At 38.4% G+C, this 15,045-nt stretch overlaps 1 protein-coding gene across 3 annotated transcripts in view; it reads left to right on the forward strand.

Moving 5' to 3' along the window:
- The window catches only part of LOC122844852 (seizure protein 6 homolog), a 118,617-nt gene that overhangs the window by 85,557 nt on the left and 18,015 nt on the right, over positions 1-15,045 (forward strand). For all 3 annotated transcript variants that reach the window (XM_044140668.1, XM_044140669.1, XM_044140667.1), the window contains exons 5-9: positions 10,188-10,373; positions 11,142-11,310; positions 11,990-12,156; positions 12,240-12,434; positions 14,527-14,665. In XM_044140668.1, the coding sequence (XP_043996603.1) occupies positions 10,188-10,373; positions 11,142-11,310; positions 11,990-12,156; positions 12,240-12,434; positions 14,527-14,665 (856 nt within the window). The remainder of the gene's footprint in view (positions 1-10,187; positions 10,374-11,141; positions 11,311-11,989; positions 12,157-12,239; positions 12,435-14,526; positions 14,666-15,045) is intronic.

The following is a 15,045-nucleotide window of genomic DNA, read 5'->3' on the forward strand; positions in this document are numbered from 1 at the left end:
TTGCTTCGTTCGCAATCTCTATAAATATAATCCATACATTCTTCACAACCGTCCCTTGCTTTTGCATGACATTGATCTTCTGTGCCGCTAACAATGTCTGTTTATCTTAGCAATAACACAAAGCGACCACCAATTACATGCCCCATCGATTTTAGCTGATGGGGGGAAGCCAGTGTACAAAGCATTCGCTCCTCTACTTTAATAGGACATTTTTGGTCAGTTAGAAAATGAAATAAAGCATCTAAACACTGGCGCTGACGTGAGATGAATCCACCCTTCTCAGTTATGTGGATATTATTGTGTGGTCTAGGCCAAACGATGACAGTGACAGGTCATTACAGTGACAAGTCATTATAGATTACACAAGCTATGAGTAGTGATGCAGAATAGCTATGGACAGATGATGATAAATTGTATTTCACTGTAAACATCTAAAGAGTAAATCTTCAATGTGATCCAATAGGACAGTGACAAATGTGTTGATGTCAAAATTCATGTATTATTTCACTGTAAAGGTTAATTATTCACCCTTTCAACTCTAGCTTGCTTTTCCATTAATCCTTTGAAAATCGCAGTGCCTCTCATGTAAGGGATTTTGTTTCCCCTCATTTCATCATGTTAGAGCCAGAAATATCAGAGTGATTTATTGGAATTTTATCACAAAATGGTGTCATATTGGGAAGGGAAAGTATACTTTTGGTAAATAAAAAATCTGAAACGTGTGTCATGCATTGGTTTTCAGCCCCTTTTATTCTGGTACCTCTAAAATATAATGCAACCAGGGTAAAGTTGTTCTTCATTAAGGAAAAATTCAGAGAGCTCTGTTCAATCCATCATCTGAAAGATTATAGCAAAAATATAAATTCACTAAGCTATAACCCTCCACCCAAGCTAACAGCCCCACAAAGGAGAGCCTTAATAGGCACAGCCACCAAGAGTCCCATGGTCATTCAGGAGGAGTTGCAGGAATCTGCAGCTCCAGCTGTGGCAGCATATTGTTGCTTTTTACATTGTAACTTTGAAACAGGGACAACAAATGAAAAACTGCCTTTGGCTAACACTCCAAACTTTTACATCATTTGTTCTTTAATGCGCACCATCTCAACCAATGCCATACAGACCGAATCAATAAATTAGAATCTTATTAAAAAGTTCATTTGCTTCAGTCACTACATCCACAAAGTGAAGCACATTATGTAGATTAATTACACACAGACTGATGTTTTCATGCATGCCTTTATTTGTGTTTATCATGATGAATTTCTGCTTACAACTAATGAAATAAATGACATTTAATATTATAATATTATACTAGACCAATAAAAGATTACATTTTCATGCATAAATGTGAGCTTAATAAAAAAAAATTAGTCATACCTACTTGAGGGTTGTTATTTTCAAAATCTACTTTTGATCTGACAAAGGAACCTCAGTGGAAGGCACATTCTACTATTTTCTTTAAATGACACTACATCATATCCTGGACACATTATCTCTACTGCAATGTATAGTAGAGAGAGCATCATACAACAGAGTTTGTTTTTTTTTCCAACTGGGACAAAAAAGCTGGTGTTACTGAATAGATGAGGCAGTTAAATATAGGACAATCCTGAAAGAAAACCTTTCTAATTGACACCTGTGTTGAGTTTCACCTTCCAGAAGGACAGCAATCCCTAAGTGGATAGCCAAGGGGGGTCATTGTTCTGTCTACTTCTGTACCTCAAATATTTTCCCACACCGTAAATAAAAGCAAAGGTTTTACATATCAGCACTTTATGTAGACTCATCATTAAAGGTTTTAAATTTACATCAGAATGACGAGCTTCAAATCAAATACCAACTTGACTGTCATTAAGAAAGGTAAGGTGTATATGGGTGAATATTTTAGATGTGCTAATGTTGTGATGCCCCCCCACCCCCCACCCCCCACCCCCCCTTTCCAATGACCGAGCATGCAAATAGGCAGTAGAATACTTATTAGGGTTGAAAGTGATAACTACTTTATTTTTATTATGAGTTCTTCTGACACCTTTTAAGGTCAGGTGAGTCATATCTTTACATCAAAAAGCCCCGCTGGCCAAAACAACAACAACTGTTTTGTTTAGATTAAGATATATTCATGTGCTAGAATATCCATTTTGAAGTCCAGAACCAAAGAATGAACAAGTATTTTTGTCTCTCGGGGTGCAAAGCTAAGACAGCCATACCCCCAAAAGATTGGTGGTTGTAATTATAGAAAACTTAGTTCTACAAAATATTGACTGAAGGGTGTTTGACAGACATGCACATCACTATTTTCAGATTTGTACTTCACAGTAGAAAAAAAAAAAGAATTATTATTAAAATAAAAATCTAACTCAAATTTATTACAACTCACTCTATTCCAGCACAGTCAATCTGAGGTAATACAGCCAGTTTGAGTGCATTTTCTCTACAGAATCCTGATTCGTAAAAAGTCCACCATCAACCAAAATGCCAACAGATTGCAGTAAAGCTTCACGTTGGCTTTTCTTCCCACCTCCCGTCCTTCAACAGGAAAACTCCTCTAAAAGATGCATGGTCAGGACAGGAGGCCATCTGGCTTCACCGGCTGGGGGTAAAGAGTTCAGGACAGAGTGACAGAACAGCACCAGGCCCAAGGATACTTTCCTATGGGCGGGGAGATCAAAAACAAAACGCTAAACAATTACATGTCTAATTATAATGTGTGGCAGTTAACATACTGTATTTGAGCATAACATCAATTCAAGAAAAACACAACACACACAAAACATAAAAATACAGACGTATGAAATCCCATTGCAGAGGCTTATAAAAGCCGAAAACTAATAAACAAATCACCAGCTTCAGCAAATACAGAGAACTTCTTACAGGTTGCTCTTAAGTTCTTAAGCTGTAAATCAAATTACCATGAATACTCCTCTCTGCTGTTATATTTGCAAGGAATGCATCATTGACAAAAACAAGAGATACAAATTTGTGTTGGTGCTGAAAACGTAGCTGCAACGATGAAAAAGGGCAATGGGCAGTTTTGTTAAGAAAAAAATAAAAATGTCGCAGACAGAAGATTTTTCAGTTTGTGTTTCTCTGCTTCGTAAGCAGAATATCACCTTGTCCTTTAGAATGGGCTGTGAGTAATGTGACTGGACAAGCATGGAAAAGGAGACAGAACCGTGGAGAGGTTCTTCTCAGCTCAAGGTAATTAATATCTTCTACAACGTTAGCTCTTTCTGTGATGACAGACTGATGGATGCCTCTATTACATCAGCAGTGTGCCTGACACTCGGAACATGATTTAAGATGCGTTCTATGTTTAATGCAAAGACGGTAGGAAGTACGGGTGTGGAATAAAGGAGGAGACACCACTTTCAGAACATCTCCTCACCATTATCTTTTACATAAGGTTCATGTAAGAACATTGTGACTGTGGATAAATTCCTAAGGCCTGTACATTGCTATGGATAACCATTCATAATTATAGGTCTGTTAAAGGTATTTTAAAAAGCTGACTCAAATATGCCACTTTTTGCAACATGTCTAACAGTAATGTTTGAAAACTTTTATTTTTATCCTCTCTTGCCATTCTTCTGAGAGTTGGTAGGATAAGCTTTCTTCCATCTCTACTCTTTTTAGTCACAGATTTATTTGTTTCCAAACCGTTTCTTCATTCCTCTGACTACAGAGGTGAGCAAGTTTATTTCCTGACTCATGAAAAAAAAAATCAACATAGCAGAAATAATTGAGTCCAATCTACTCTGGTCTCTTCCATTTAAAGCAGCTTTTGCCTATTGAGATCATCTTAAAAGAGAAAAATAAAAATTATGAAGTAGGTTCAGATGCTTTTTTATTTATTTATTTTTTTCAATTGTTAGGATTAGGGTGTCTCTTATTAATGTGATAAATTAACCTCTCACAAAAAAGGCTTGTTGACTTTGATTTTGACTGGCTAACAGTTAAAATACAGAAGAAGAAAAAATCACCCCACTCTAACTCAGTTTTAGAAAGTCAACAAGAGGCAATAAAAATGTTGGGGTTTTTTTGTTTTCTGAATATTTAAGTTAAACTTAAAAAATTAAAAGAAAAAAGAAAACATTTCATACTTCTGCAAAGTCATTGGTAAAGTATGCTAAGAGTCCTGGTAAGAAAGTAGCCTCATGTCAATTGCTGAAATGGATTTTAAATGTTCACTGAGACACTAATCCTTTTTTCTTTTCTCTTGTATTGAGGATGTGTATGTATATATATTTAGATGCATATATGTTGGGTTCATAACGATGCATATTCTTAAATAAAGAATGCTAGAATAAAGAAAGGAGTTTCACTGTTGTGAACATTTAATAAAGAAAGACTTGAATATTTACAAGCTAGTAATGTCAGAAATAAATTGTTACCATGTTAACCCACATTATTATGATATATGATGCATTACATGTCATAGTTTGGTTGGAGATGTTTGTGCAGGCAACAGCTACAGATATCAAAGAGAAGCTTGAACAGTTTATTGATACAAGTGAATGAATAGTTCTTCATGCTTCAGAACACAGAATTGAGGAACTGAGGAAGAGAAGTAAATAGTGAGATATAGTTGGGATATGATGGAAATGATGAGTGAGATGATTAGCTTACGACTAGAGATGGTGGAGTTGCAGGGGAGGAAGGTCAGGATACCCACAGAGGCTGAAATCAGCGGGTGGTGGTGGGTGGTGCTTGTTGATGAGGATTTTCATAAAATCAAGGAATGCGGGCGCTCATAAAACATAGTAGGCCTTATTTCCAGTTATAGAGCCAAATAGTCTTTCCCCTGGCTGTTTAAATCCCCTGCCTCTTTAAAGCTGCTGCATTTTAGGTTCCTCTGGATTGGGCAAGTTGACCCCCAGGTTGGAGGACACACCTGCCGGGCGGTCACACCCTGCATGTATTGTTTTTAGGCGAACATTTAAAACTCAGAAATTTATTACATCCTGCTGAACTAATTCCTCATTTATTTTCAATGTGTTTTGATTTAATAGGTGTAGTTTTATCTTTGCCAGTGCTGTGATATTGTTCGAGCATTTCTGACTGAATTTAACTAATATGCTGTAGTGACAACTATGGTGGCCACATGTCTTCTACTAATGGTATGTGATTCACAATTTATCAAGGCTTCTGAGGAGCATTGACTGAATTCCTCCTTTAGTTCAAAGTTAGCTCTCTTTAATAGCCTTTATTGAATAAATGACCATTAAAATTGAGGATTTTGCTCAACCACGTAAATATCAATAGGCCATATCAGGGCAAAGCAACGGTTTTACTTTTTACAACTGAATCACTTTCCCAGAGACAACACCATCGATCTTTCTGTAAAAGGCAATGTCTTGATGCACAGCCATCGACATGAGGCATGGATGCAATGACAGTCACCCCCTCCCACATGTTGCTTACAAAGAATTGCTGCTAAATCTGCTCATCACAACACTAGCTGACAAGAAATGACTAGTCATTGGAACAGCACACGTTTCCCCTGACAACACATTTTTCTTTAAATGTCAATGGAACAGAAAATGAATGATACTCCCCAAATAAACTTCCATTAAATAATAATACCAATCGACACAATATTCATGGTTTGTTTTGTTTTCCGTCACCCACATTTCATTATCTCCTGCCCTCACCTTGGCCAATTTGATCCAATTCCAGCTCCTTACATGATTGTATTCATTTAGGAAATAAGCACACAGACACACACACGCCCACTCAAAGGCACAATCACGCAACAATATAGCAGTCAGTGGACCTAAAGCGAAATGCATTTTTATTTGTGTGTCCAAATTTATTGGGTAACTCACTATTACCGGTTTTCTCGTCTCAACAATTCTACCGTACTCCACAGCATTTGTCCATTACTGGTTGAAGAGGAGCATTCTCAATTTTAAGTACTTAGGCAAATGAAATGTGCATGCAGCAGGGAAAAAAAACTAATTTGATGGATGTGTGAGTGAATGGCAAACAATTTTTTTATTTTTTTTTTGAGAAGTGGTTGCTGCTTTTGAACGATTTCCCTCATTTTGATTATCTGGAGCTGGTGAAAATAACAATTGCATACAAAATACTCATTCACGGTTTTTGTATTTGTTAGCAGTGCTGCAGCCATTTTTTCTAAGTGATAATCCATTGTCAAACATAAGAATTATTAAGAAAGTCAATGCGCACGGATGCTTAAGACATCTATTTTGTGACTGTGGCGCTGGCTAGAACAATCTCCTCAGAACCACAGAGTGTCTTCAACAATCGTACTCCAGATACAAACAGTGTCCTGACAGTGGAAAAATGAGCATTATATTACTACCTGTAGAATTTCTTTAATACAAATTCTATTTTATACTAGCTTGATAAGAAACAGCCCCTTGTTTACTCTTTGCTTTATAGAGACTTATACAATTGCTTGCTGAAGGTGTGGACTCAGTTGAAGTTTTCAATTTTATCCAGTCGCTAACAACTGGCCGTGACGTAGGTATGTAAGGTGACAGTGTGACGCCATGGAGCTTACCAAAACTTGCCTGCACTGTAAAACATCCATCCTCCACTGCGAAGGGAGAAGTGCCGAGCCGAACGAGGCGGCTGTGAATGTTAATTTAATATTTGGAAGCGCGGCCAACATGGACTGAACAGCTTCGTTCATTTCCTCCACTGCTTTTGCCAAACTATAGGAAGACTACAGTTTTAAAACAGAATTAAAAAATCATCGTCATTGTTCACAGTGATTGGCCCGGTCGAATTTCTTCCAGAGAAATTCATCTCAATGGGAGAAAACCCAGATGGAGAATGGAAGAGCGATTAGAATTAAGTGGAAGTCCTTGGGAAGGCAATGGTCAGACGAGGTTTATGCTACTGTAGCAAAAATTGGGTTGTTTCAACCCAATATTAGTAAAGTATGGTAATTTCTATAGTAAGTTTTATATTTTTCTTTCCTATTTGACCATTTCTATGGTAGAGTATAACTAAAAGCAAAAATATCACTCAGAGTTGAATGGGAACGCAGTTGCAATCTGACCTCACAGCAAAAAGGTCATGGGTTTATGTGAGAAGTTCGCATCGTTGCTCCAGTTTCCTCAACTAAAAACATGCATGACAGGTTAGTTGGCCATTCTAAATTACCCTTTGACGTGAGTGTGTGGACGCATAGTTATTTCTTGTTTGTCTTTGTGATGGACTGGTGACCTCTCAGCAGATGAACCTCGCCTCTAGTCTATTGACAGCTGGAGACGGACTCCAGCCCTCCTACGACCTTTCAAGAATAAAGCGGCTATAGAACAATAGGCTGATGAATATAAATGGATGGAAGCACAATAATCCAAATTGGGTTGTTTTTAGTCCAGATGTTTTAAGAATACGTGAAATAGAAAATATAAATTTACCTTGAGTGCTTCCTTGGATATTTGTGTGTCATAATGATGGATTTCTGACCTGTCCAGGATATATACCTCTTGCTCTATAACTGCTGGTCTAAACTGTGGTGCTGCAGTGACCCTGAACAGGATTAGGTAGGTTACAGAAAATGGGAGCATGAGTGCAGCATTTTATCAGCAACGTTACAATTTTCTTTTTATCTATGCTACCACCACCAAAACACTGAAGCATGATGCTATGGCATACTGCTTATAACTGGATATGTAATTATTAACAGTGTTCAGTCAGACAATATTTGAATACTTCAGCAGTCATATGTGTCAATATATGCGAATGGCACAAAATGTGCAATGTCTAAGCTCAAATAACACTGATTTTAATATTTGCTCTTTAATATGATGCAAGATTGGGTCTAAAATTCTGGTTCATACTTGTTGAGCTCTACACCTTATTGTATATGTGCATGTCTTCTCCTTGACATTTGTACAAGAAAACAACAGAAAAACAGACATCAGCTCCACATCTGTTTCCTGTGGCTCTACAGCACCAGCAGCTAATCTTCCTGGCTGCCTGCACCGTGGATCTATTATTTCTAATGGCAAAACAATCAGGCTTTATGGCCCAGCACCACATCTACTGGAATGGAAGCAGCACGTAATTTAATACTTCAGGAATTGGCTCCACGATTTTTGCCTCTGGCTCCCCCGTCGTATGCTCAATAGGGATTTAAATGCTGCTATGATAATGGCAATAACTAGGTTCATTGGAGCTAGTGATAAACTATGAATGGAATGGATGACCCAAGGGCAGAGTGCTTTGTCCCTGTGGCTCACTGATTTACTGCAAAGCAAGGCCCTGTTTCATAAGAAACCAGTGGTTTGCTCAAGAAATAAATAAAAAAAAATACGCAAGTCAGTGGTTTGAGAGACCTTTATGGCCATTAAGCATTTAGGGCTGTTTTTCCTTATGTTTTACTTCAAAGACTAATAGAATGACATTTCGAATAGGCAATTTAGTTTCAAGGTAACAGCATAAAACCTATCACATTTCTTTTATTCTACAAATGGCTGGTTGAAGTGAAAACACTCCAAAGCAAACCTACAGAGCTGGTTTAATTTTTGTGGAGTTTAACCTTCACTTGCCCCCACATCACTTTGCGCACCACATTTTCACCTGAGAGTATCGAATTGTACAGTTGCATAAAACCTACTAGCATTCCCCGTCTTGTTTGGCATTGGAGCTCTGACGGAAATACCTTTTATAAAAGGTGGAAAAGGCTTTGAAAGGAAACCAAAAGATTTACCTGTGAACAAGTAAAAATGTAAAGGTGACTTTTTTTTTCTCAGCTGTCATTCTTTCAGATGATTTTTCTGTTTGCTATTAACTTTAGTCACTCTGCATTTTTTTATGTTGAGGCTGGGGAACGTCTTGATAAACTTAAGGATCAGGGTAAAGGTTAGCTTAAATCAATTAAAGTGTAGCTGGTTCATCTTTCAGACTTTCTGCTGGAACGTTTTTCAATTGGGGGTTTTATACACCCACATAAATTGGATGCACAAAGCCATGGTTGCATTACTGGTTGACATTTTCTCTTCACAATTCAGATTTAGAAACACAAAATATGTATGATTTGAACTTATGCCCATCTTATCTGCTGTTTGCTGAGGTGTGCTTGAATCATTGTTGCTAATTCCTCCTTGGTCAGAGTCTTTCTTGAGAAGTGTGCTCAAGTTAGGCTGGTCAAGTTCTAGCTGTTCTCTCTTTCATGCGGCTTTCATAATGCCTTTGTTGCTGTAGCGCCAACCATACTGGATCCAATTATTGTGCTATTTCTGTTATTCTCACATTTCAAGAAGTTTAAAAGTTTTAGTGTGGTCATTAAAGTCCCTTCACTAATGAGGTAGAACAGTGCTGTTATTAGACAGGAGGAGAAGGTTGTTTAATAGCTTCCATTAAAGACTTGCTTTGCTTACTTCATTATCTATGCTAACTTCATCCCATTCTACACCATTTATTTAAAAACAGGGACAGGACAACAATGCAAGGGAACTCCAGGAACATTGATCTTACCCCACAGCAATCGTCCGTCTTGGACAGATGCAACATGGGCTATTCTTCCTCCCACTATCATTTTACAGACCCACTGCGATGTTCAGCTTATCAGCAAAACCTCCATTTGTCAACATACTTGCAGTAACATGAATCACGCGGTGGTATTATTTACCAGGGCTCCAAACGTCCCTCTGTACATTTGCATATTTTATTTGTTGGTAAATTACAAATAGCAGATGGAGACTAGAAAGGGAGCTAATGCTCCGTTTTGCACCAGTCCTAATTGTGTGAACGTTTGACAAGGATTGAGACAGTTGGCTGAAATATAGTGTTTGATTCATTTGAAGAAATAATGGGCAACAAAAGTCCACTCCCCTTCTATATGCAAATATTTAACAGTGATAAACAGTGATTTAAGGGAGGACACAACATGGTGAACACATACAAAACACACATTCAAAATTACAGCGGTTGTGCACATTGTAGGACACGATATTGTCTATACAGAATTGTATGCAAATGATCAATCAATCTATCTATCTATCTATCTATCTATCTATCTATCTATCTATCTATCTATCTATCTATCTATCTATCTATCTATCTATCTATCTATCTATCTATCTATCTATCTATCTATCTATCTATCTATCTATCTATCTATCTATCTATCTATCTATCTATCTATCTATCTATCTATCTATCTATCTATCTATCTTAGCTTTTCTGTGACTTTCTCTTCTCTCCAGCTTTTGTGCTCAGCTGTACATTCCCCAAAGAGCCCGCGGGTGGAGAGGTTTCAGTGACCAATCTCCATGCTGGTGGGGAGGCCTACTTCAGTTGTTTTACTGGATACAAGTTGCAAGGTCCCAAAATGCTCACATGTCGCAATGCAACTACACCCTACTGGAGTGGAAAAGAACCTCAATGCGTAGGTAAGGCAACTAATTCCTCTGGTAAGTTTATTCAAATGAATCTCTGCAGTTGGAATTGTCGTAACAATATAGAGTGGAGCCCCAGTAGTAGGGACCACAGCCACGCCTATATGTGTCTTTTGGTTTGGTTTATTTGACTTTCGTGTTACATTAAACCAACCTGCATTCACTTGTTTCACTCTCTGATAATCAAAGCAAACATCTAGCTAAGAATGAAATTCCTAACATTTTTAACAACTGAAATCGAGAACAAAAGCGAGCCTTCGAAAACAAAGCAAGCCTTTTTTTTTTTTCTTCTTCAGCCTTCCTGAAGAAAACTGGTAATTTTGATTAATGAACGCTTTTCACCAGAGTGTCTCCCACTGAGTTGATTTGAGAGACCAACTGTGCACAGGGAGCTATTCTTCAGAGACGGGGCAAAACAAAGCCGTCGGACCTGGCTGCCTTGATTAGCACATGTGGCTGTCAGTCTCCTGCTTGTAAAGGCTCATCTTCCTGTTCCGGCCTTTTCACATCGCCTGCCTGCAGCTGCTCTCGGCTGATAGCATTACCGCTGCCATTTTGCTGCGTTAAGACACTCTTAGACCCAAGAGAGCTGCCTGGTGTTGCACAGCCACAGTCCATTGGATATTGATGCAATCTGTGCACAGACAGTGACTTTTCTCTGAAATCCCCCTTCCATAGTTTCATTACATTTCTCATCTAGCTTTTACCCTCTAACTCTTTATCCTCTTGCTCCCTTCTCTTGCTCGGTTTCTTCTCATATAGCATCCTGTGGGGGGATGATAAAGAATGCCACCTATGGCCGTATCGTCTCTCCTGGTTTCCCTGGCAACTACAGCAACAATCTGACTTGCCACTGGGTACTGGAAGCCCCCGAAGGCCACCGTCTTCACATTCACTTCGAGAAGGTCGCTCTGGCAGAAGATGATGACAGGTGGGCTATGCCTGACATAATTCTGAAAGAGAAAAACAAACAAAAAAAAGCCTCATAAAGGCCTGCTGGGAGAAAAAGAGACTCAACTAGTCCAAAAGGAGTTTATTATCTTACTCAAACCTTTATCAACGAGTCCATTAGATCTTACCAGTTGTAAAGTTTAGACTAATTATTTGTACTCTACATCCCACAGATACTCATTGGGATTAAGATCTGAAGAAATTGCAGGACAAGTCAACACAGTGGACTTACTGTTGTGTTTTTCTTTAGCTAATAGCTGATACTATCAAGCCCTAACCTCACCATCTGAATGACATTATCCATGAGCATTACATTCTCAAGGGTCATTAATGACCAAAGTCTTTAGAGTAATGGATGAATTTGAAAGCATGTATTGTCACTACAATCCTTTAAGAGCATTCTTTAAGTCCAGTGAATTGAGGAGGCTGATGTAGCATGAAATAGGGGACAGCAGATTCATTACATTTTCAATTGAATCTACTGATCGACGTAGCTGCTGTCATGCATGATCATTCGCCTTATTACAAGACCGATCTGGGATATTACCACACAGTTGTTGCAACTGCAACTAGAAGAGTCTCGTGGAAAGTTCTTTTTTTCTTATTCTACTTTCCAGTCCAATTCACAGGACTATTTTCGCTGGTGTGTTTCTAAACAGGCTGTTGATAAAAAATGGGAACAACATTGACTCTCCTCCTGTATACGACTCCTACGAAGTGGAATACTTGCCAAACGAGGGCGTGCTCAGCACCGGCCGTTACTTGTTTGTGGAGTTCACCACAGATGGGACGATGACATCCACTGGAGCAGCCATCAGATACGAAGGCAAGCAGATCACGCGCACTGCAGAGTGATTCGTTTGTACACGTAATGTCACAGGTCCCTAACTATTTACTTTGTTAATGCAGCTTTCGCAAAGGGGATGTGCTATGAGCCTTTTGTAAAGTATGGCAACTTCAGCAGCAGTGACTCCACCTACAGCATGGGAGCGGTAGTTGAATTCTCATGTAATCCTGGCTACACACTGGAGCAAGGTTCCGTAGTGATTGAGTGCGTTGATTCTCAAAACCCACAGTGGAACGAGACGGAACCCGCCTGCAGGGGTAAGCGAATAGATTTTGTCCGAATCCCATTTTGACCCATTTACATCCTGCTCAGTGTGCCTTCCTCTGTGTTTTCTGTCTTCATATCTATGGGAATAGGGCTCATATTTCCACGTGTATCTCATCAATCTCCCATTAAACCTCCTCCCAATTCCCATCCCTTGGCACATTCTACAAGTAGCTGTGAAAATATTGCACAGTGTGAGAAGGGAGTAAATCTTCATAATGTTACTATGATTTAATTTGTCACAACACCTAGTTGTCCATTTATGGCTAAGTACCCATAAAATAAATGCGCTTTAAGGAACCAAAGAAAACAGTTCTGAACATAATACACTTACAGATGAGTATAGATGTTTTAGAGGTTTTTTTGTGGTCGTAGCAATAACTGCTGAAAAGGTAAAACATAAAAACTTACCAAGAAAAATATTATTATGCCTCTAAAAACGGCATCATAGTGTTTTTTTGTCTTTCCTTTAGTGTTGAGTCCTTCTAATGAGAGCCCAGACAAACTGTTTATCTGAAGCACATACTAACACAGTAATGTCCCTCCCCCACCTGTTGTTGCACTGTATGTCAGTTTAAAATCGTGCCAGTACTTTTTTGTTTGTTTGTTTTTTTGTTTGGATAATAAAAATGTCACATTTGGCTGTTCAGAAATGTTTCTGGCTGATAAAAAGACCCATAATTATGGGTTGGAAACTAAAGAAGATTATCTTAAAATTACAGCTGGTAAGCTACATGGAGAATATCTGTTAAAACACTGGCTGCAACCTGGCTATATAGGACGATGCTTAATTGACCAACTAATAACTTTTTTTACTTTTATGAAAACAACAGAATATCAGAAACAAAAATATTCAGTCCATTAAGCACATTTATGAAAACTGCTGCTAAATTTTGCCTAAATGTACCAATACATTTTTAAATTATTACAAATGTAGTGATTAAGATGGTAGATTATTTAAACAGCTGTGGGAAATATTAGAAGGAATATATTTTCTTTTAAATAAAGGCAGTGACCGTATTGTACAAGTGTTTCAAATCTTAATGAAATATGTTTTTATGTAAATTTTATATCACTGTGGTATTTTGTAATAAAAAGTGATTATGCCATGACAATCTTATTATTATCATTGTTATAATGCATCAAATCTTATTTTATTATTACTTTTTAAATAAGTAAGGAAAAAAAGAATCCAAGTCAAATATGCCTGGTCTAACAATCTAAGGATTTCATGGTGTTTGCTTGATCATTTCAGTAGGTGGTGATGTCTTTTGTTCAAACATTAAATCCAAAAAGCATTTAACTGTGTCTTCCTCAGCTGGTTTGCTCTGATCCATGATAAATTCCCTCTTAAGATTATAGGCATGATTTACTTTGATATGTGTGCTTTCAGGGCAGATTTTTCAAGTGCTCAAGATTAAAGGCACACAATAGCTGCCCTGAATTGAACTCTCCACAGAGCACAGACTATGTACAGCACTTAATAACAGCCTGCTAAACCTATTGCTCTCTGTTCACACTCATCTTATGTACACATATAGTACATCTTTCTGTCTTCACAAGGACTTTGCATTGACTTTTATTAATTTTTTTTTATTACTTTTTGTTGCCTAACCCTAACCCTGACCCTAAACCTAATCGAAACTCAATTCTCACCTTAGTCCTAAACCTAACCCATAACCCCGAAACACTTACAGTGTATCAAATACAAGGCCACACACTCATACATACACACAATTTGCTGACCTTACTTTGGTTGCTTTAATGCCTGCCTGGTCACTCCATCACAGAGTAAAATTGAAAAGCGTTCTTGTAAAGCCAGATATGGGAAAATTAAATTCTTTGCTCTTTTGGGTCACGGTCGCCAAGTAGTTCATTGTTGGTACACAGTTTAACAACGATCCTGCCGAGCACATTCCATTGCACTCGTCCTTTAAAGTCAGGGTTCATTGAATTAAATAAAAAAAAAAAAACAGGACCCCTGCACCAGTGTTTGCGTTTTAGAGCCTCGATCTTATTCCTCCGTCTGTAAATTGGCTGCAGTTTATTTCTTTGTGTTGACTTTGCTGTCTCTGTGTGTTACAGCTGTGTGCAGTGGAGAGATCACAGATTCTGCTGGCGTGGTGTTGTCTCCTAATTGGCCCGAGGCCTACGACAAGGGGCAGGACTGCATTTGGGGCATCCATGTGGAAGAGGACAAAAGGATCATGCTTGACATCCAAGTGTAAGAGCCCATACACAGGTCTCAGACTGGAACTCACACAGGGGGAGTCAGGGAGGAGGTCAGATTGAGCTGCTAGCGTTTAACACTCCATCTCTTGCTTCAAACACACACTTTTTCTGTTACTTGCTCATCTGTTTTCTTATCGCAGCAGGCTTGTGCACAAAGAGAAATCTTTCTGTGGCAGCACTCATTAATTAGATTTTTTTTTTTTTTTTTTACATTTTTACATCCGCCTACATTAAGGATTCTGTCCTGCTTCCAGCTCGCTCTCTGACCAGATTAGCCAGTAAGCCTCCCTGCTCCCACTTCCCTGGTGTTTGCCTCGGAGTTGGCTTTGAAATGAATATGCTCTGGCAAGTGAACTACTCTGAGCCACTTAT

This window comes from Gambusia affinis, linkage group LG15 (assembly GCF_019740435.1).
Source record: "Gambusia affinis linkage group LG15, SWU_Gaff_1.0, whole genome shotgun sequence".
Taxonomy (NCBI): domain Eukaryota; kingdom Metazoa; phylum Chordata; class Actinopteri; order Cyprinodontiformes; family Poeciliidae; genus Gambusia; species Gambusia affinis.